Here is a 23,780-nt window from a genome sequence, read left to right as displayed (position 1 = left end):
CTCCAAAACACTTGATCATGCTGTCTCTGACCAACTCTCTTACTATCTCAGAATGATCTTCTTGACTCTAACCAGTCAGGCTTCAAGATGGGTCACTCAACCGAGACTGCTCTTCTCTGTGTCACGGAAGCTCTCAGCACCCCCAAAGCTGACTCTCCTCTGTTTCATCCTCCTAGATCTATCCGCTGTCTTTGACACCGTGAACCATCAGTTCCTCTCCACCCTCTCAGGGCTGGGCGTCTCAGTCTCTGCACACACATTTCTGCGTGCCTGGCAGATATCTCAGCTTGGGCGTTGGCCCACCACCTCAAGCTCAACCTCGACAAGACAGAGTTGCTCTTCCTCCAGGGGAAGGCCTGCCTGCTCTAAGACCTCACCATCACAGTTGACAACTCCACTGTGTCCCCCTCCCAGAGTGCGAAGAACCTTGGCTTGACCCTTGACATCACCTTGTCAATCTCTGCAAACATCAAAGCAGTGACTCGCTCCTGCAGGTTGATGCTCTACAACATCCGTAGAGTACAACCCTACCTCACACAGGAAGCAGCGCAGGTCCTAATCCAGGCACTTGTCCTCTCCCGTCTGAACAACTGCAACTCTGTTGGCTGGGCTCCCAGCTTGTGCCATAAAAGCCAGCAAATTATCCGGAACGCTGCAGCCTGCTGGTGTTCAACCCTCCCAAGTTCTCCAATTTCACTTCGCTCCTCTGCACATTCCACTACATTTTAGTCATTATCCAGAGAAACTTAGTGCGTTTATCTTAAGATAGTTAGTTGGGACAACCACATATCACAGTCATAGTAGGTACATTTTTCCTCAAAGAAGCTATCAGCAAAGTCACTGCTAGTAAGCGGGGGGTTTGGGTTGAGAAGGGGGTGCAAGGGGGGGTTGCTGTGGGATTATTTAACATAGTTTTTGAAGAGGTAGGGTTTCAGATGTTTTTGGAATACCGCCAGGGACTCTGCTGTCCTAGCTTACGGGCAAGATGGTTCCACCATTGGGGTACCAGGACAGAGAAGTGTTTGGACTGGGCTGAACAGGAGCTGCCCTCCCGTAGGGGTGGGAGGACCAAGAGACCAGAGGTTTCAGAACAGAGTGCTTGGGTTGGGGTGTAGGGTTTGAGCGTAGCCTGAAGGTAGTGAGGGGCTGTTCCTCTTGCTGCTACGTATGCATGTCCCACAGCACCGCCCCCCCCCCCACCCATGCCCCATGCCATTCGTGAGCTAACACGCACACTTGACTTTTCCCCCCTTACTAGCTTTGACTTTTCTGATTTAAAGAAAAATGTACTTACTGTGATATGTGGTTGTCCCACCTAGCTATCTTAAGATTAATGCGCTAATTTGTAAGTCGCTCTGGATAAGTGTCTGCAAATGACTAAAATGTATACTGTGAACAGGTATTCTTGATTAGTATCTCTTTCTCTCTTTGTCTTCTTTCTGTCTCTTTATCCCTCTCTATTTCTCTCACTCACACACACATACACACACCCACCTGAATACGGAGTAGCTTTCTGGGTGGGTCGATTCCCCATGCTACTGAGGCCATGATTTGTTAATTGAAACATTACATTCTCTGACCTCTCCCCTCCCCCAAGGTCTGTGGGGTTTAACTGTTCCATTACAGACCTCAGACCCAGGGCTTTAGTGTTATAACACCTCTCAGCCCTCACAGAGAGCACAGAGGGAGAGGAATCGCTGTGTGTGCACGCACTGTGTGGGGGCTAGAGAGAGTGGTGTTATAGCTTTGCTCTGTGCGTATAGGAGTGTTCAAGGCTTTGCTGTGTTTTCTGTTGATATATTCTGGTATGTATATACATCGAGTGTAGAAAACATTGGGAACACCTTCCTAATATTGAGTTGCACCCCCTTTTGTCCTCAGAACAGCCTCAATTCATCGGGCATGAACTACAAGGTGTCAAATGCGTTCCACAGAGATGCTGGCCCATGTTGACTCCAATGCTTCCCGCAGTTGACTGGATGTCCTTTGGGTGGTGGACCATCCTTGATACACACGGTTAACTGTTGAGCGTGAAAAAGCCAGCAGCATTGCAGTTCTTGACACACTCAAGCCGGTGCGCCTGGCATATACTACCATACCCTGTTCAAAGGCGCTTAAATATTTTGTCTTGACCATTCACACATACACAATCCATGTCTCAATTGTCTCAAGGCTTAAAAATCATTCTCTAACCTGTCTCCTTCCCTTCATCTACACTGATTGAAGTGGATTTAACAAGTAACATCAATAAGGGATCATAGCTTTCACCTGGTCAGTCTGTCATGGAAAGAGCAGGTGTCCTTAATGTTTTGTACACTGTGTATACAATGTCTATGTCTCTTCACAATTTCACCAATAAGTTATATTACTGCTTATTCAATGTTTTGTACACAGTGTATTTTTTGGTGTGTATATTTTGGTGTGGTGTATGTAATCCCCTTTCAGCCCCTGAAAACATAAGCAGCTTTGCCCCCAGGGAAAGGAAACAAATGAACAGTTATGCAGGCACATGCTGTGGCTGTCACCTAAATATTGTCAGACGTTTTCATGACCTACAGTAAATGGCGTGGTTTTCGTCATCAATGAACTTCAGTATGTGGGAATGGTCTTGTACTGTATTATGCAGTTCTTGTACTGTATTATGCAGTTCTTGTACTGTACTGTATTATGAGTATGTACCCAGTTACCCATCTCCATTTCTGATCCAACTATAACTGTTTTTATATATGTTGTTACACTTGGTGTCTTCCTGCCTCAGGCTACTTGTTCAATTCTCCAAAAAACTATTCTCCTGCCTCTTCCCTGCCCAAAAATTCCCTTCCATCACCCCCCCCCCCCCCCCCCCCTTAGCAGTAAAATGGCCCCCCCCCCCAAATATGTAATAAAATATAACTCCGTAGGGGGTTATGGAGTCATCACCCCTCAAATGTGTGTTTTGGTGCATGTGTGTACTGTACATACATCCTGTGTGTGTCGGAGAGCGAGATAGACTGCCAACAGTGGGGGTTAGAGGTTTGTCGCCCAAGGCTGCTCGTAATCTGCTCTACCGTCTGGTCCCCAGGGGCCATGTTTTCATTTAGGTTGCCATTACTGATTGTACTGAATCCTGCCTTTAGGGGATTACATTGCTGTCTGTACTTGAAAGCAGCATGTTTATTAATCTACCAGACTGTACTGAAGCACTTCATGTGCTAATTGTGTTAGCGGACGCTGGTTTAAAACTTTCATCACTGGCCTCCCAATTGGCACAGCGGTCTATGGCACTGCGTTGCAGTGCTAGAGGCGTCACTACAGACCCGGGTTAGATCCGGGCTGTATCACAACTGGCCGTAAACTGGAGTCCGGTCAGGCGGCGAAAAATTGTCCCAGTGTCGTCCGGGTTAGGGGAAGGTTTGACCGGGAGGGGCTTTACTTGGCTCATCGCGCTCTAGCGACTCCTTGTGGCGGGCCAGGCGCCTGCTGGCTGACCTCAGTTGTCAGTTGAACAGTGTTTCTTCCGACACATTGGTGCTTCTGGTTTAAGCGGGCGGGTGTTAAGAAGTGTGGTTTGGCGGGTCATGTTTAGGAGGACGCATGACTCAACCTTCTACTCTCCCGAGCCCGTTGGGGAGTTGCAGCGACGAGACAAGATCAGAATTGGGGAAAAATACAAAAAATATATTTAAAAAACGTTAATCACTGGCGTCTGTCTCGTAAGCCCTTTTGTGTCTGTTGAAATATGGATTTTGACGACGTGATTCAGAACCATCTTTTACCGTACAGCATTCTAAATACCAGAGCATTCTATCACTGTCCTCACACAACTGTGGATTTATCGATGTGATTTATAACCATTTATAACCCACATCAACCCAGTGTGCATGGAAGGGGTGAGACCATGCACTGGTGTGTAGCATATTCCCCTTTGTGAAAAAGATGGATGGAGATATAATTACAGTGAATGTGCTTCCGGTTGGGAAGAGGAGTGCCGGGATAGAGTGGGGATTCATTATCCTAGCGCTCTGAAGTTCCTGTGTTGTCACGTCTGCTCCTGCCCCTTCCCTCTGGCGTACGACATCGCCAGAGTACTAACCACCGGTCCTGGGATACATCATTACGAACACCTGGCACTCATCATTACACGCACCTGTGAATCATTATGATTATGATTCACTCCTGGACTCTACTCCCTTCATCATTTCCTCCCCTTTATATGTCACTTTCCCAGGTTCACTCACCAGTTGGTATTGTTCTTGTGTATCGGCATACTGCCTTATGTTAGTGTCGTGTTCTTGGTTTTGTTGTTTTATTAAAACGTTTCACCTGCACCTCCTTCGACTCACCGCCCCATCATTACATGTGTATTTTGAGTGGCTCTGTGGGTTGCTAGGCAACTCTGTGGCTGAGTGGAGCAGAGTGTTCTGGAGTGGGGATTGGATGAGGGAAGATCACCGGGTCACTAAGAACTTCACCCACAGCATCAGGCTCTCTGATTCGACCGTTTGATGATCAAGATAAAAGATATTGCTCGACCAGGGTTTCAAATCAAATCAAATTGTATTAGTCACATGCACCGAATACAACAGGTGTAGACCTTACAGTGAAATGCTTACTTACGAGCCCCTAACCAACAATGCAGTTAAAAAAATACAGATAAGAATAAGAAATAAAAGTAACAAGTAATTAAAAAACAGCAGTAAAATAACGATAGCGAGACTATGTACAGGGCGTACTGGTACAGAGTCAATGTGCGGTGGCACTGGTTAGTTTAGGTAATATGTACATGAAGGTAGAGTTATTAAAGTGACTATGCATAGATGATAACAGAGTGTAGCAATGGTGTAAAAGAGAGGGGGAGGGGGCAATGCAAATAGCCTGGGTAGCCATTTGATTAGGTGTGGTAGCAGAGAGAACAGTCTATGACTAGAGTGGCTGGAGTCTTTGACAATTGTTAGGGCCTTCCTCTGACGCCGCCTGGTATAGAGGTTCCAGGTGGCAGGAAGCTTGGCCCAAGTGATGTACTGGGCCATTTGCACTACCCTCTGTAGTGCCTTGCGGTCGGAAGCCGAGCAGTTGCCATACCAGGCTGTGATGCAACCACTCAGGATGCTCTCGATGGTGCAGCTGTAGAACCTTTTGAGGATCTGAGGACCCATGCCAAATCTTTTCAGTCTCCTGAGGTTTTGTCATTCCCCCTTCACGACTGTCTTGGAGTGCTTGACCTCCAAGGAACTTGAAGCTCTCAACCTGCTCCACTTCAGCCACGCCATGATAACAGTCTAGCACTTGGTTTCCCAAACTCATCAAGCGTTGATTATTTAAATCAGCTGTGTAGTTCTAGGGTAGAACAGAGTTTGGGAAACCAAGTGCTAAACCGTTATTATGGCGTATGCTTTATGTGAGGAAATTAATTTGTCGAGGGACATTCAACCTGTAGACTGTCTATGAATAATGCTTTTTGTGTTGTGAGATTCTAATGAATCCTCAGTGAATCATACAAACACAGTTTATCATCAAATCATCCCATATCTTTTATTTGTTTATTAAAACCGGGGATTCATTTTGAGGTTTATGTCTCAGTTGAGGGTTGAACTTTGGCAGTGCTGTCTGGACTGGTTCCAACAACATCAGTCTGTTCACTGGCTGTTCCTCTGATCCGTCCATCCCCCCTTACCAGTATATCCCTTAGGGAGGATGTTCCCTGTAGTTTGGGACACCATGGCTGCATCTCAATAGTCTAAAATGTCTTCCTCTCCTTGTGTTGTTCCCTTAATCTGTACTGACGTGAACCAACTGGAGTGGTGGAAGTGAATGCCCCGCAGACATAGTCACACCATGTTGTTGTCACCTCCTCTGCCTTTACAGATCAGTGCAGATGAAGGGGAGGAGAAACCACATCAGACTATTGAGATGCGCTCTGTGCCTTGGGTCCAACCTAGTGGCTGCGTTCCAGCATCGCCAAGGCAACAGGCACAGTCTGTGGGCAAGCCTTCACGGCTGAGTGGCGGTGTCGCTGTGGGATACAAGGCCCGAGGTCTAACCCTCTCGTCTGCGGCCAGGGTCAGGGATGGCAGCCCTTGAAGGACATACTGCGGTGGGGTGGATGAAGATCGAGTTGAATTGTGGGAAGGATATAAAAAAAGTGTGTGTTTCAGATTATATATATTGCTCAGGGATATTAAGATGTTTAAGTGGGATGGCAAGACTCAAATGTATTTATAAAGACCTTCTTACATCAGTTGATGTCATAAAGTGCTGTACAGAAACCCAGCCTAAAACCCCAAACAGCAAGCAATGCAGGTGTAGAAGCACGGTGGCTAGGAAAAACTCCCTAGAAAGGCCAGAACCTAGGAAGAAACCTAGAGAGGGACCAGGCTATGAGGGGTGGCCAGTCCTCTTCTGGCTGTGCCGGATGGGGATTATAACAGAACATGGCCAAGATGTTCAAATGTTCATAGATGACCAGCAGGGTCAAATAATAATAATTAGGGTGGTTGTAGAGGGTGCAACAGGTCAGCACCTCAAGAGTAAATGTCAGTTGGCTTTTCATAGCCAATCATTCAGAGTATCTCTACCGCTCCTGCTGTCTCTAGAGAGTTGAAAACAGCAGGTCTGGAACAGGTAGCACGTCCGGTGAACAAGTCAGGGTTCCATAGCCGCAGGTAGAAGTTGAAACTGGAGCAGCAGTACGACCAGGTGGACTGGGGACAGCAAGTAGTCATCAGGCCAGGTAGTCCTGAGGCATGGTCCTAGAGCTCAGGTCCTCCAAGAGAGAGAGAGAGAAAGAGAGAAAGAAAGAAAATCAGAGAGAGCATACTTAAATTCACACAGAACACCAGATAAGACAGGAGAAATACTCCAGATATAACAGACTGACCCTAGCCCCCCGACACAAACTATTGCAGCATAAATACTGGAGGCTAAGACAGGAGGGGTCGGGAGACACTGTGGCCCCGTCTGACGATACCCCCTGACAGGGCCAAACAGGCAGGATATAACCCCACCCACTTTGCCAAAGCACAGCCCCCACACCACTAGAGGGATATCTTCAACCCCTAACTTACCATCCTGAGGCAAGGCCGAGTATAGCCCACGAAGATCTCCCCCATGGCATAAACCCAAGGGGGGGCGCCAACCCAGACAGGAAGATCACGTCAACGTCTTCCCTCCTAGGGAAGGCATGGAAGACCACCAGTAAGCCAGTGACTCAGCCCCTGTAATAGGGTTTGAGGCAGAGAATCCTAGTGGAGAGATGGGAACCGGCCAGGCAGAGACAGCAAGGGTGGTTCGTTGCTCCAGTGACTTTCCGTTCACCTTCACACTCCTGGGCTAGACTACACTCAATCATAGGACCTACTGAAGAGATGAGTCTTCAATAAAGACTTAAAGGTCAAGACCGAGTCTGCGTCTCTCACATGGATAGGCAGACCATTCCATAAAATGGAGCTCTATAGTAGAAAGCTCTGCCTCCAGCTGTTTGCTTAGAAATTCTAGGGACAGTAAGGAGGCCTGCGTCTTGTGACCGTAGCGTACGTGTAGGTATGTACGGCAGGACCAAATCGGAAAGATAGGTTGGAGCAAGCCCATGTAATGCTTTGTAGGTTAGCAGTAAAACCTTGAAATCAGCCCTTGCCTTAACAGGAAGCCAGTGTAGAGAGGCTAGCACTGGAGTAATATGATCACATTTTTGGGTTCTAGTCAAGATTCTAGCAGCCGTGTTTAGTACTAACTGAAGTTTATTTAGTGCTTTATCCGGGTAGCCGGAAATTAGAGCATTGCAGTAGTCTAACCCAGAAGTGACAAAAGCATGGATACATTTTTCTGCATAATTTTTGGACAGAAATGTTCTGATTTTTGCAATGTTACGAAGATGGAAAAAAGCTGTCCTTGAAACAGTCTTGATATGTTCGTCAAAAGAGAGATCAGGGTCCAGAGTAATGCCGAGGTCCTTCACAGTTTTATTTGAGACGACTGTACAACCATCAAGATTAATTGTCAAATTCAACAGAAGATCTCTTTGTTTCTTGGGACCTAGAACTAGCATCTCTGTTTTCTCCGAGTTTAAGAGTAGAACATTTGCCGCCATCCACTTCCTTATGTCTGAAACACAGGCTTCCAGGGAGGGCAATTTAGGGGCTTCACCATGTTTCATCGAAATGTACAGCTGTGTGTCGCCTGCATAGCAGTGAAAGTCAACATTATGTTTCCGAATGACATCACCAAGAGGTAAAATATATAGTGAAAACAATAGTCGTCCTAAAACGGAGCCTTGAGGAACACCGAAATGTACAGTTGATTTGTCAGAGGAATGGGAGATTCGATATAGGCCGATAGTTTTTTATATTTTCTGGGTCAAGGTTTTGCTTTTTCAAGAGAGGCTTTATTACTGCCACTTTTAGTGAGTTTGGTGCACATCCGGTGGATAGAGAGACGTTTATTATGTTCAACATAGGAGGGCCAAGCATAGGAAGCAGCTCTTTCAGTAGTTTAGTTGGAATAGGGTCCAGTATGCAGCTTGAAGGTTTAGAGGCCATGATTATTTTCATCATTGTGTCAAGAGATATAGTATTAAAAAACTTGAGTGTCTCCCTTGATCCTAGGTCCTGACAGAGTTGTGCAGACTCAGGACAACTGAGCTTTTGGAGGAATACGCAGATTTAAAGAGGAATCCGTAATTTGCTTTCTAATCATGATATTTTCATCAAAGAAGTTCATGAATTTATCACTGCTGAAGTGAATGCCATCCTCTCTTGGGGAATGCTGCTTTTTAGTTAGCATTGCGACAGTATCAAAAATACATTTTGGATTGTTCTTATTTTTCTCAATGAAGTTGGAAAATAGGATGATCGAGCAGCAGTGAGGGCTCTTCGATACTGCACGGTACTGTCTTTCCAAGCTAGTCGGAAGACTTCCAGTTTGGTGTGGCGCCATTTCCGTTCCAATTTTCTGGAAGCTTGCTTCAGAGCTCGGGTATTTTCTGTATACCAGGGAGCTAGTTTCTTATGACAAATGTTTTTTGTTTTTATGGGTGAAACTGCATCTAGGGTATTGCGCAAGGTTAAATTGAGTTCCTCAGTTAGGTGGTTAACTGATTTTTGTACTCTGATGTCCTTGGGTAGGTGGAGGGAGTCTGGAAGGGCATCTAGGAATCTTTGGGTTGTCTGAGAATTTATAGCACGGCTTTTGATGATCCTTGGTTGGGGTCTGAGCAGAATATGTGTTGCGATTGCAAACGTAATAAAATGGTGGTCCGATAGTCCAGGATTATGAGGAAAACATTACGATCCACAACATTTATTCCACTGGACAAAACTAGGTCCAGAGTATGACTGTGGCAGTGAGTAGGTCCGGAGACATGTTGAACAAAACCCAACATGGTGGCTCTGAAAGCCTTTTGGAATGGGTCTGTGGACATTTCCATGTGAATATTAAAGTCACCAAAAATGTTAATATTATCTGCCATGACTACAAGGTCCGAAAGGAATGTGGCTCAGGAGGCCTTTTTTTTGGTAAATTTAAATTTACTATCAGAAATGTTAGCAACACCTCCGCCTTTGCGGGATGCGCGGGGGATATGGTCACTAGTGTAACCAGGAGGTGAGGCCTCATTTAACACAGTAAATTCATCAGGCTTAATAAGCCATGTTTCAGTCGGGCCAATCACATCGAGATTATGATCAGTGATTAGTTCATTGACTATAACTGCCTTGGAAGTGAGGGATCTAACATTAAGTAGCCCATATATCTTTATGTACATATTCTTTATCCCTTTACACGTGTGTGTATAAGGTAGTAGTTGTGGAATTGTTAGGTTAGATTACTCGTTGGTTATTACTGCATTGTCGGAACTAGAAGCACAGGCATCGCGATCTCGCATTAACCATCTGCTAACCATGCGTATGTGACAAAATACAATTTGATTTGATTTGATTTGACTATTTGAGATGTGAGATATCACAATCTCTTTCAATAATGACAGGAACGGAGGACATCTTTATTCCAGTGAGATAGTGGGTATTTTAGTTATCATATCCAGTGGGTTATTAGTTTCATGATGTGTGGGGCTTTATTGGTTGAGTAGTTGTAGCTGTGTTTAGGGGGTTGAGATGGTGTGAAAGCTGATGATTGGGGTTAGAGCTGATAAATAGGCCTTATATTCCCTGCTTGGGGTTAAAACCTAATGGCAGTGGCCAGAAGCAGAGATGAAACCAAATGTTCACTGTCACTTCCATTGCTCTCTGCTCTCCATTTCTCCCCCACCTCTCTTTTTTCTTCCATCCATCCATTCCCGCTCCCTCTTTATAATTCTCTCTCTCTCTCTCCTCCCTCTTGTCCTAATAATTTGCCGTCAGTGGTCATGCAGATTGCAGTTGGTCTTCTGATTGGCTGAGCTGGGAGGAGTCTATTCTGATGTGTCACACCCATACCACATCAGCAGTATAGAACCTCCCTCTTTCCCTCCTCCCTCCCTCCATTCCCCTCTCTCGCTACCACTCTCTCTCTCTCTCTCTCACACACACACACACACACACACACACACACACACACACACACCACACACACACACCAACACACACACACACACACACACACACACACACACACACACACACACACACACACACACACACACACACACACACACACACACACACACACACACACACACACACTTTCACACACACTCTAACGCCAGAGCTGACACTGCAGCAGAAAAACAGCCTGGTAGCGAAAGAGAGGGACTCCATCGGCTGTGAGAGAGAAGGACTGTCTTCATGGAGGCTCTGTCGAGGAGTACCTGACCAGAGGCAATGGGCTGTGTGTGTGTGTGTTAATGTTGTGTGTGTTAATGTGTTAGGTCTGTGTTGTGTGTGTGTTGAGAGAGAGAAGCACCCCAGCAAGAGAAGCAGCACTGCAGATACTGACTGAGTCCGGGGCTCGGCTGGGAGCATCGACGGAGAAACGAAGATCCATTGCTCCAACCTCTCTTGTGTGTGTGTGTGTGTGTGTGTGTGTGTGTGTGTGTGTGTTGTGTGTTGTGTGGTTGGTGTGTGTGTGTGTGGTGTGTGTGTGTGTGTGTGTGTTGTGGTGTGTGTGTTGTTTGTGTGTGTGTGTGGTGTTTGTGTGTTGGACCAGAGGCAATGGGCTGGGTGTGTGTGTTAATGTGGTGTGTAAGTGAACGTGTATTTTGGTAAGAGCTGGTGTGTTCATCATGCTCTGCCTGCGTATCCGTGTCGTCGGCCTCTCCCTGTCCCATAATGCTTCATTCTGCGCACCTGTGCTGAGGGGGCGTTGGGCACTATGACGCTGCGCTGGCCGGGACCCCCCCACGGATCTAGCTGCCCCCCGGGACGGGCACACACCGCACCTTGCCTGATGGGCGAGGACACTGACACCACCCGAACACTGAACCACAGCTTCCTCCGAGACCACAACTATGTGACTGAAGGTAAGAAGAGGACAGGGGCTGTGTGTGGGGGCGGCAGGTAACATAGGTTAAGTGTTGGGCCAGTAACTGAAAGGATGCTGGTTCAAATCCCAAGCCGACAAGGTGAACAAAAATCTGTCTGTTCCCTTGAGAAAGGCACTTAACCTTAATTGCTCTGGATAAGAGCGTCTTCTAAATGACTTAAAGTATGTGTGTGCTCTACGACTGTTTATGTAAGTGTGTGTTTTTCTCTCTCACAATCTCTTACTCATAGGGTAGATCTATAATCTCTCATAAGAGGATCCAGAATCTTTCAAAGGAGTTAGTCAGTACAGTCAGTTAGTCAGTACAGTCAATACAGTCAGTTAGTCAGTACAGTCAGTACAGTCAGTAGTCAGTATAGTCAGTTAGTCAGTACAGTCAGTACAGTCAGTACAGTCAGACAGTCATTAGTCAGGTACAGTCAGTTACAGTCAGTACAGTCAGTTAGTCAGTACAGTCAGTCATACTGATCAGTTAGTGTTCAGTACAGTCAGTACAGTCAGTAGTCAGTACAGTCAGTTTAGTCAGTTAGTCAGTTAGTCAGTACAGGTCTTACATCAGTCAGTCAGTTAGTCAGTTAGTCAGTTAGTCAGTACAGTCAGTTACCAGGTCAGTTAGTCAGAACAGTCAGTTAGTCATTAGTCAGTACAGTCATTAGTCAGTCAGTCGTCAGTCAGTTAGTCAGTGCAGTCGTAAGTCATGCAGTCAGTCAGTTAGTCATACAAGTTCAGTTGCAGTCAGTCAGTTACAGTCAGTTAGTCAGTACAGTCAGTAGTCAGTCAGTCAGTACAGTCAGTTAGTTCATGACAGTCAGCCAGTACAGTTCAGTTAGTCAGTACAGTCAGTTAGTCAGTGCAGTCAGTACAGTCAGTTAGTCAGTACAGTCAGTCAGTCAGTACAGGTCAGTTAGTCAGTACAGTCAGTACAGTCAGTGCAGTCAGTAAGTTAACAGTCAGTGCAGTCAGTTACACGTCACTACAGTCAGTGCAGTCAGTTTTAGTCAGTGCAGTACTGACTTGCCTAGTTAAATAAATGTTAAATAAAAAATATATCCTTCAGCTCTGATCTCTCCTCTCTCTCTCCTGTCATTCCTCTATCATTCAGCTCTGATCTCTCCTCTCTCTCTCCTGTCACCTCTATCCTTCAGCTCTGATCTCTCCCTCTCTCTCTCCCTGTCATCCCTCTATCCTTCAGCTTTGATCTCTCATCTCTCTCATGTCATCTCTCTATCCTGTCATCTCTCCCCCACCTGTTCATCTCTCTCTCTCCTGTCATTCCTCTATCAGTCAGCTTTGATCTCTCCTCTCTCTCCTGTCATCACTCTATCTGTCAGCTCTGATCTCTCCTCTCTCTCTCCTTCATCCCTCTATCCTTCAGCTCTGATTCTCTTCCCTCTCTCTCCCTGTCATCTCTCTATCCTTCAGCTCTGATCTCTCCTCTCTCTCTCCTGTCATCCCTCTATCCGTCAGCTCTGATCTCTCCTCTCGCTCTCCTGTCATCCCTCTATCCTTCAGCTGCATCTTCCTCTCCTCTCTCTCCTGTCATCTCTCTATCCTTCAGCTCTGATCTCTCCTCTCTCTCCCTGTCATCCCTCTATCCTTCAGCTCTGATCTCTCCTTTCTCTCTCCTGTCATCCCTCTATCATTCAGCTCTGATCTCTCCCCCTCTCTCCCTGTCATTCTCTATCTAGCTCTGATCACCCTCTCTCTATCCTGTTCATCTCTCCAGCCTGTCATCTCTCCCTCCTGTCATCTCTCCCTCCTGTCATCTCTCCCTCCTGTCATCCCTCTATCCTTTAGCTCGATCTCTCCTCTCTCTCCTGTCATCTCTCTATCCTTTAGCTCTGATCACTCCTCTCTCTATCCTGTCATCTCTCTATCCTGTCATCTCTCCCTCCTGTCATCTCTCCCTCCTGTCATCTCTCCCTCCTGTCATCTCTCCCTCCTGTCATCCCTCTATCCTTTAGCTCTGATCTCTCCTCTCTCTCCTGTCATCTCTCTATCCTGTCATCTCTCTCCTCTCCTGCTCATCCCTCTATCCTTCAGCTCTGATCTCCTGTCATCTATCTCCTGTCATCTCTCTCCCCTGTCATCTCTCTCTATCCTTTAGCTCTGATTCTCTCACTCCCTGTCATCTCTCCTCTCCTGTCATCTCTCTCTCTCTCTGTCATCTCTCTCTCTCCTTCTTCATCTCTCTCTTCCTCTCATCTCTCTCTCCTCTCTCTCTCCCTCCATCTCTCTCTCTCTCTCTCACTCTCTCATCTCTCTCTCATCTCTCTCTCCTCTCCTCTCTCTCTCCTGTCATCTCTCTCTCTCCTGTCATCTTCTCTCTCTCCTGTCATCCTCTCTCTCTCCTGTCATCTCTCTCTCTCCTGTCATCCCTCCTATCCTTTAGCTCTGATCTCTCCTGTCATCTCTCTCTCCTGTCATCTCTATCTCCTGTCATCGCTCTCTCCTGTCATCTTCTCGCTCTCGTCATCTCTCTCTCTCCTGTCATCTCTCTCTCTCCTGCTTCATCTCTCTCTCTCTCTCCTGATCTCTCTCTCCTCTCATTCTCTCTCCTGTCATCGCTCCCTCCTGTCATCTCTCTCTCTCCTGTCATCCCTCTATCCTTTAGCTCTTGATCTCTCCTGTTCATCTCTCGCTCCTGTCATCCTCTCTTGTCTGTCATCTCTCTCTCTCCTGTTATCTCTCTCTCTCTCCTGCTCATTCTCTCTCTCTCTCCTGTTCATCTTCTCCTCTCTCTTCCTGTTCATCTTTCTCTATCAATTTCCCTGTCAACCTCCTCTCCTGTCATCCCTCTATCATTTAGCTCTGATCTCTCCTTTATTTCTTGTTCTCTTTTCTCCTCTCTCTCTCTCTCTCTCTCTCTCTCTCTCTCTCTCTCCAGAAACAGATTTTCTGATTCTGTCCCTCTGTGGTTGTGTAACCCATTCTGTAAGCTTGTGTAACCGTGATATAATGTTCAAGGCCACTCACTAATTTACCGTAAGAGCACTGTGTCCGAGTGTGTGTCCGAATGTGTGTGCAGGTGGTTGTGTGTGACTCTCTCTGGGTACTGTACATACCATACATGCATATATACAAGTGACTCATTAATTTTCTTGCTCAGAAATTAAAACACACCAGAAATAAATTAAAACAGAAATCTCTCTCTCTGGTTATTGTTGAGTGTGTGTGGGCGGCTGACTGTCGAGTGACGTGCGTCAGAACAGAGGAGGTAGTTGTCTGAGTTTCATCACTGTATCAGAATTCAGGATTAATATCCCAATCTATTTCCCTCTGTCCCTCCTGTTAATCTGAACTCTACACTGTTCATTTGGCTGGAACACTGGGCCACTTTCACACAGCAACATTGTTCAGCAGCAGGTCTCAGAGGTAGGATTACCATTCCAGAATGTTAAGGGCTTGTGTACCTGGAATTACCCTGTCTAGATAATCCATTACACACTGTGCTATTTTCAGTTGTTTGTTAATTCATACATACAAACAAATTATATAATCTCACAGTCTCAAACAGTAGTGTGTGTGTGTGTGTGTGTCTCTGAAATACTTTCTGTGTGTGTCAATGGATACTGAATACTGTACATTGTCTTTCACGAGGGTGTGTGTGGGTGGAACGTGTGTTCCATTGCATGCACACTGTCTCCCATACATCACACATCACCATCCGTCCATCACCATGGAAACAGAACAGGAAGATACATTTGGCGTGTTGGGAGTGGCCTTGGGTGATTGACAGGCTAACCCCGCCCTCTAACAATAGCCATATTAAATGATGCCATCAGACAGAGTCCCTGATGATTCAGAAACACAGGGAGGAGTACATACAGCCAACACCATGCGACTCCTGTCCTGGCAGAGAGGTGTGATGTATTAGCAGGGCCATTCACCTAGTCCCAAAACATATTGTCTAGACCTGTGTTATGGTGCTGATTTGGCTCTGAAAACCTTTGCTGAAGATAGGAGAGTGCAGTGTCTTTTTACAATATACTATGGCGTTATAGAGATGATTGTTGAAACACAGGAATAAACAGATCCCATAGTTCCACAAGGATTAGGATGTTGTAGATACCGGTATTCAACCCCCCCTCCTCTTCATCCATCCCCACCACCTCAACCCATCTCTCCACACCTCCATCTATCTACATATCCACCCACCCCTGCTTATTCCTCCTTCCCTCCTGATATTACTCATTACATTGGCTATTGATGAAGTGTGTGTGTGCACACAGCAGTGTATCTGTAGCTATGTCAAGACCGAGGCCTCTCTCCAGTCTCCAGCGTTTCCTGCCCTAGGCTCGAAGAGGGGAGGATATTTAACCCATTTCCTCCTGTCCCCCTCCCCCTCTCTCCCCCCCTGCTTATAGACTACACCCCTCCCTGTACAACACTCCTGTCCCCCCTCCCCTCTCCCCCTCCCCCTCTCTCTCCCCCTCCTGCCCTATAGACTCCCCTCCCTGTACAACCCTCCTTCCCCCCCTCTCTCTCCCCCCTCCTGCCCTATAGACTCCCCCCTCCCTTTACAACCTCCTGTCCCCCTTCTCTCTCCCCCCTCCTGCCCTATAGACTCCCCCTCCCTGTACAAACCCTCCTTGTCCTATGGACTGGCTAGGTCCTGGACAGAGATGGTAGGATGGTGAAATGGACATGTTAACGATAATAATAAAACCATGACAACATGCATGATTTGTTGAATCAGTCACTACAGTAATAACAATCCACCATTACTTTCATTATAGTGCAGAAGAAGGAAATGAGACACTTTAGAGCCCCCCACCTCCTCCTCTCTCCTTCCCTCCCTTCCTGTGGCATCCTTCTGGATGGTTGTGATGCAGTGTAACCGAGACCCTGCTGCCCCCCCTCTTGCAGGGCTGCTCGTGGCTTTAGCCTGAAGAGCCCGCCCCGCCTCCTCCCCTCTCCCGGACTCCTCCCCAGGATGTTGAACCCTATCCAGGTCCTGTGCTCCGACATCACTTCCCTCTCTCTGGAGCCCGAGCCGTTTGCCTCTTACACTGAAGCGTGTTTACACTACACAGTATCAAGTACTTTTCACTTAATCACCTATTCAGATCTATCAAGACCCAGAGCACTGTGTGTGTGCGAGCGACTGCTATCTGTCTGTCTGTGTGAATAGATTGTTGTGTGTGTGTGCGACTGTGTCTTTCTCTGTGCGCATCTGTCTCGTGTGATGTCTCTTTTCTCTCTCTGTGTTTGTGGTGTGTGGCGCCATCACTTTCCTGAAATAGACTTTGACCAGACCAAACTCCAGTCTCACAGAGGATTGTGTCCTACTTAACTCTGAGAAACACAATCATTGTCACTGGAGTCAGTGCTGTAGGACAGAGGACTATCTCTAGTGTCAGCGTGTAGGACAGAGGACTATCTCTAGTGTCAGCGCTGTAGGACAGAGGACATCTCTAGTGTCAGTGCTGTAGGACAGAGGACTATCTCTAGTGTCAGTGCTGTAGGACAGAGGACTATCTCTAGTGTCAGTGCTTAGGACAGAGGACTATCTCTAGTGTCAGTGCTTGTAGGACAGAGGACTATCTCTAGTGTCAGCGCTGTAGGACAGAGGACTATCTCTAGTGTCAGCGCTGTAGGACAGAGGACTATCTCTAGTGTCAGCGCTGTAGGACAGAGGACTATCTTCTAGTGTAGCGTGTAGACAGAGGACTATCTCTAGTGGTTAGTCGTGTAGACAGAGACTATCTCTAGTGTCAGTGCTGTAGAGGACTATCTCTGGTGTCAGTGCTGTAGGACAGAAGACAATCTCTAGGGTCAGTGCTGTAGGACAGAGGACAATCTCTGTTGTCAGTGCTGTAGGACAGAGGACTATCTCTAGTGTCAGTGGTGTAGGACAGAGGACTATGTCTTGGGTCAGTGCTGTAGGACAGAGAACTTATCTCTATGGGTCTAGTTCTGTAGGACAGAGGACATCTCTAGTGTCAGCTGTAGGACAGAGGACTATCTCTTGGTCAGGCTGTAGGACAGAGGACTATCTCCATGTCAGTGTCGGCTGTAGGACAGAGGACTATCTCCAGTGTCAGTGTTAGGGGACAGAGGACTATCTCTGTCAGTGCTGTAGGAGAGAGGACTATCTCTAGGTCAGTGCTGTAGGAGAAGAGGACTATCTCTAGGGTCAGGCTGTAGGAGAGAGGACTATCTCTGTCAGTGCTGTAGGACAGAGACATCTTCTAGGTCAGTGCATGTAGGACAGAGACTATCTCTAGGGTCAGTGCTGTAGGACAGAGGACAATCTATGGTGTCAGTGCGTGTAAGACAGAGGACTATCTTAGTGTCAGTGGTGTAGGACAGAGGACTATGGCTTGGGTCAGTGCTGTTAGGACAGAGGACATATCCAGTGTCAGTGCTGTAGGACAGAGGACTATCTCAGTGTCAGTGGCTGTAGGACAGAAGGACTATCTGCTGTCAGTGCTGTAGGACAGCAGGACTATCTCTGTCAGTGCTGTAGGACAGAGGACTATCTGTAGGTCAGTGCTGTAGGAGAGAGGACTATCTCTAGGGTCAGTGCTGTAGGACAGAGGACTATCTCTGTCAGTGCTGTAGGAGAGAGGACTATCTCTGTCAGTGCTGTAGGACAGAGGAACTATCTCTAGGGTCAGTGCTGTAGGACAGCAGGACTATCTCTAGGGTCAGTGCTGTAGGACAGAGGACTATCTCTGTCAGTGCTGTAGGACAGAGGACTATTCTCTAGGCGTCAGTGCTGTAGGACAGAGGGACTATCTCTAGGGTCAGTGCTGTAGGACAGAGGACTATCTCTAGGGTCAGTGCTGTAGGACAGAGGACTATCTCTGTCAGTGCTGTAGGACAGAGGACTATCGTCTCGCCACACACGATAACATCCATACTTCATGTGGATATTTTATAAATTAATATTTTATCATATGGATTCAGCATAGATACAGTATAGATTTATGTGTAGGGTTAATATACTCTATACATCACATATCAGAAGCCAGTTCAATATAGTATTTTCACTCCCTCCCTCCCTCCTCTCCTCCCTCCCCTCCTCCCTCCCCCTCCCTCACTCCCTCACTCACTCACTCACTCACTCACTCACTCACATCACTCAGCTCACTCACCTCACTCACTCACTCACTCACTCACTCACCACCTCACTCACTCACTCACCTCACTCACTCACTCACTCACTCACTTCACTCACTCACCTCACCACTCACTCCTCCTACCCCTCCCTCCCTCCCCCTCCCTCCCTCCTCCCTCCCTCCCTCCCCCCTCCCCTCCTCCCTCCTCCCTCCCTCCCTCCCTCCCTCACTCACTCACTCACTCACTCACTCACTCACTCACTCCACTCACTCACTCACTCACTCACTCCACTCACTCACTCACTCACTCACTCACTCACTCACTCACTCCCTCCCTCCTCCTCCCTCCCTCCTCCCTCCCTCCCCCCTCCCTCCTCCCCTCCCTCCCTCCTCCCTCCTCTCCTCCCTCACTCCCTCCACTCCCTCACTCCCTCCACTCACTCCCTCACTCCCGTCACTCCCTCCCTCCCTCACTCCCCTCCCTCCCTCACCACTCCCTCACTCCTTCCCACTCACTCACTCACCACTCACTCACTCACTCACTCACTCACTCACTCACACTCACTCACTCACCTCCTCCACTCCTCACTCCTCCCTCCCCTCCCTCCCTCCCTCCCTCCCTCCCTCCCTCCCTCCCATCCCTCACTCCCTCACTCCCTCACTCCCTCCCCCCTCCCTGTCCCTAACCTCTCCCTAGTCCCTTCCGCCCCTCACGCTACTAGTCCTCCCTCGATCCGTCTCCCTGCACTGCCTTCGTCCTCCCTCTCCCTCCATCCCTCACCTCCTCCTCCCTCCCTCCCTCACTCCCTCAGTCCCTCATCCTCACTCCCTCACTCACAGATGTTGTAACCATTTTTTCCCAGTGTTAGCTCCATTGTTGTGTGTTCTGGAGTATTGGATCACTCCTTGTCACGCCCAGATCACTTACTCTGTCCTCCTGATAACCTTCTGACACCACCAACATGGGATGGGTCATTTCCATTTTTTTTTAGGAGGTAATGAGTGGTGCACGACACATGTACACACACGCAACCCAACATACCCACCCACACGTCCCCTGTTAGGTGTAATTTGTCCATGCTGTTAAGAGAGTGATTTGGCAGCAATGTTGTACCAGACCAGAGGATGGCTCTAATTGGATACAGTGAGACGCCCCCACCTCCTTACTTCCTTACCTCCCTGTGTGTGTGTGTGTGTGTGTGTTGTGTGTGTGTGTGTGTGTGTGTGGTGTGTGGTTGTGGTGTGTGTGTTGTGTTGTGTGGATGTGTGTGTTTTTACTGTATGTATTGGTGTGTGATAGTCTCATGATTTGGTTCTGGGGTGACAAATAAGTGTGATGGACAGACTTGCCTGCTGTGTGTGTTTTTTTTTTTCGTTTGTGAGGGACGTGTGTGTGTGTGTGTGTGTACGTGCATGTATGTGTGTGTATGTGGACAACGTGTGCGTGCATGCCTTATGCTGTGTATATGTGCTCAGACTGGTTCTCTGTAGTTAGATAATGAGTCGTCAGACGGTTCTCTGTAGTTAGGTAGTGAGGCGGTCAGACTGGTTCTCTGGTTTAGGTAGTTAGCCGGTCAGACTGGTTTCCTGTTGTTAGTAGTGAGCCGGTCAGATGTTCTCTGTTTAGGTAGAGAGCCTGGTCAGACTGGTTCCCTGTAGTTAGGAGTTAGCCGGTCAGACTGGTTCTTCTGTAGTTAGGTAGTGAGCGGTGCAGACTGGTTCCCTGTAGTTAGTAGTGAGCCGGTCAGACTGTTCTCTGTAGTCAGATAATGAGCTGGTCGAACTGGTTCTCTGTAGTTAGGTAGTGAGCCGGTCAGACTGGTTCTCTGTAGTCAATAATGAGCTGGTCAGACTGGTTCTCGTAGTTAGGTAATGAGCCGGTCAGACTGGTTCTCTCTTGTTAGGTAGTGAGCCGGTCAGACTGGTTCTCTGTAGTTAGATAATGAGTCGGTCAGACTGGTTCTCTGTAGTTAGATAATGAGCCGTCAGACTGGTTCTCTGTAGTTAGGTAGTGAGCGCGGTCAGCTGTTCTCTGTAGTTAGGTAGTGAGCCGGTCATACTGGTTCTCTGTAGTCAGATAATGAGCTGTCAGACTGGTTCTCTGTAGTCAAGATAAGAGCCGGTCGACTGTTCTCTGTAGTTAGGCAGTGAGTCGTCAAACTGTTCCCTGTAGTTAGGTTAGTGAGCCGGTCAGACTGGTTCTCTGTAGTTAGATAATGAGCCGGTCAGACTGTTCTCTGTAAGTTACGTAATTGAGCCGTCAGACTGGTTCTCTGTAGTTAGTAATGAGCCGGTCAGACTGGTTCTCTGTAGTCAGATATGAGCCGGTCGGACGGTTCTCTGTAGTTAGTAGTGAGCGGTCAGGACTGGTTCTCGTAGTCAGTAATGAGCCGGTCAGACTGTTCTCTGTAGTTAGCAGTGAGCGGTCAAACTGGTTCCCTGTAGTTAGTAGTTGAGCCGTTCAGACTGGCTTCTCTTAGTTAATATGAGCCGGTCAGACTCTGGTTCCGTAGTTAGTAATGACGGTCAGACTGTTCTCTTAGTTAGGTAGTGAGCCGGTCAGACTGGTTCTCTGTAGTTAGTAATGAGCGGTCAGACTGGTTCTCTGTAGTTAATATGAGCCGGTCAGACTGGCTCCTGTAGTTAGTTGAGCGTCGCGACTGGTTCTCTGTAGTAGTATGAGCCGGTCAGACTGGTTTCTGTAGTTATAGTGCGTCAAGTTCTGTAGTTAGTAATGACCGGTCAGACTGGTTCTCTGTAGTTAGTAGTGACGGTCAGACTGGTTCTCTGTAGTTAAGATAATGAGCCGGTCAGACTGGTTCCCTGTAGTTAGGTAGTAGCCGGTCAGACTGGTTCTCTGTAGTTAGTAGTGAGCCGTCAGCCAGACCAGTACCTATCTCTGGTCAGTTCTGGTGGTACTGTAATGGGAGACCAGACCTGCTATGACACTAGGACACATCCACTCTGCTTCCCACTGCACCATAGGGCTGGTATATGGACTCTGCATGGGGAGGCTATCGCTGTACGGAACAATAGTGCTGCTACAGTACAGTAGACTACCATAGGGTTGTTGATGTGTGTCCCAGTACTGAGAGAGAGAATGTGCTCCATATTCCATTTCGCTACTGTATGTATGTCTTGTCTCTGGTGATGCTAAGCTTTGTGTGTGTTGTGTATGTGTTGTGTGTGTGTGTGTGTGTGTGTGTGTGTGTGTGTGTGTGTGTGTGTGTGTGTGCCTTGATCTGTGAGCTCTGAAATATATGGGTGTGTATGTACTGTGAGGATTGTGTGTTTAGCGTGTGTCCTTGGCGGCAGAAGCAGTGCTGTACTGAACGACTAGTTGAAAAACGGAGGGGTTGGGTTGTGGTTTGGGGAACGCTGTCAGCATGGTCACTGTCCTTTTAAATACGCCACTCATCGCTTCAAGCCACACCCACCAAATGGGAGGAAACATACAGTGCCTTGCAAATGTATTCATCCTCCTTGGCGTTTTTCCTATTTTGTTGCATTACAACATGTCATTTAAATTTATTTTTATTTCATGTAATGGACATACACAAAATAGTCCAAATTGGTGATGTGAAATGGAAAAAAATTACTTGTTTAAAAAAATTATATAAAAAAAAATTGGTGCGTGCATATGTATTCACCCCCTTTGCTATGAAGCCCCTAAATAAGATCTGGTGCAACCAATTACCTTCAGAAGTCACATAATTAGTTAAATAAAGTCTACCTGTGTGCAATCTAAGAGTCACATGATCTGTCACATGATCTCAGTATATACAGAGTCTGCAACACCACTAAGCAAGGGGCACCACCAAGCAAGCGGCCCCATGAAGACTAAGGAGCTCTCAAAACAGGTCAGGGACAAAGTTGTGGAGAAGTACAGATCAGGGTTGGGTTATAAAAAAAGTATCAGAAACTTTGAACATCCCACAGAGCACCATTAAATCCATTATTAAAAAATGGAAAGAATATGGCACCACAACAAACCTGCCAAGAGAGGGCCGCCCACCAAAACTCACGGACCAGGCAAGGAGGGAATTAATCAGAGAGGCAACAAAGAGACCAAAGATAACCCTGAAGGAGCTGCCAAGCGCCACAGTGGAGATTGGTGTATCTGTCCATAGGACCACTTTAAGCCATACACTCCACAGTACTGGGCTTTACAGAAGTGGCCAGAAAAAAGCCATTGCTTAAAGAAAAAAATACGCAAACACGTTTGCTGTTCGCCAAAAGGCATGTGGGAGACTCCCCAAACATATGGAATTAGGTACTCTGGTCAGATGAGACTAAAATGTAGCTTTTTGGCCATCAAGGAAAACGCTATGTCTGGTGCAAACCCAACACCTCTCATCACCCTGAGAACAATATCCCCACAGTGAAGCATGGTGGTGGCAACATCAGCATCAAACTGGTTAGAATTGAAGGAATGATTGATGGTGCTAAATACAGGGACATTCTTGAGGGAAACCTGTTTCAATCTTCCAGGGTTTTAAGACTGGGACGGAGGTTCACCTTCCAGCAGGACAATGACCCTAAGCATACTGCTAAAGCAACACTCAGGTGGTTTAAGGGGAAACATTTAAATGTCTTAGAATGGCCTAGTCAAAGACCAGACCTCAATCGAATTGAGAATCTGTGGTATGACTTAAAGATTGCTGTACACCCGCAGAACCCATCCAACTTGAAGGAGCTGGAGCAGTTTTTCCTTGAGGAATGGGCAAAAATCCCAGTGGCTAGATGTGCCAAGCTTATAGAGACATACCCCACGAGACCTGCAGCTGTAATTGCCGCCAAAGATGGCTCTACAAAGTATTGACTTTGGGGGGGTGAATAGTTGTGAACACTTAAGTTCTGTTTTTTGTCTTATTTCTTGTTTGTTTCACAATAAAAAATATTTTGCATCTTCAAAGTAGTAGGCATGTTGTGTAAATCAAATGATACAAATCCCCCCCAAAATCTATTTTCATTCCAGGTTGTAAGGCAACAAAATAGGAAAAAGAGGGTGAATACTTTCGCAAGCCACTGTACGGTTCAAGAACGTACAAGAACGTTTTGGGGAACGTTCTGTAACGTAGCAAACGTTCAAGCGAACTGAACACACCTCAGGTTTAATTTGGGATGTTTGTGGGCTTCTGCTGCTGCTGCCTGCCTCACCAACCAGACTGCTGCTGCCTGCCTCACCAACCAGACTGCTGCTGCCTCACCAACCAGACTGCTGTTGCCTGCCTCACCAACCAGACTGCTGCTGCCTGCCTC

At 47.2% G+C, this 23,780-nt stretch overlaps 1 protein-coding gene across 2 annotated transcripts in view; it reads left to right on the top strand.

The window, feature by feature from the left end:
• The first annotated feature begins 11,175 nt into the window (after positions 1 to 11,175).
• Positions 11,176 to 23,780, top strand: part of LOC112069053 (serine/threonine-protein phosphatase 2A 55 kDa regulatory subunit B gamma isoform) — a 31,753-nt gene continuing 19,148 nt past the window's right edge. The window contains exon 1 of one of the 2 annotated variants that reach the window (XM_024136317.2): positions 11,176 to 11,428. In XM_024136317.2, coding sequence (XP_023992085.1) covers positions 11,281 to 11,428 — 148 coding nt within the window. In that variant the 5' untranslated portion in view covers positions 11,176 to 11,280. The remainder of the gene's footprint in view (positions 11,429 to 23,780) is intronic. The other variant, XM_024136316.2, reaches the window with a different exon arrangement.

The sequence above is a fragment of the Salvelinus sp. IW2-2015 genome, unplaced genomic scaffold (assembly GCF_002910315.2).
Source record: "Salvelinus sp. IW2-2015 unplaced genomic scaffold, ASM291031v2 Un_scaffold875, whole genome shotgun sequence".
Lineage (NCBI taxonomy): Eukaryota > Metazoa > Chordata > Actinopteri > Salmoniformes > Salmonidae > Salvelinus > Salvelinus sp. IW2-2015.
The sequence above is the reverse complement of the archived record's forward strand: the minus strand, read 5'-3'. Positions and strand labels throughout refer to the sequence as shown.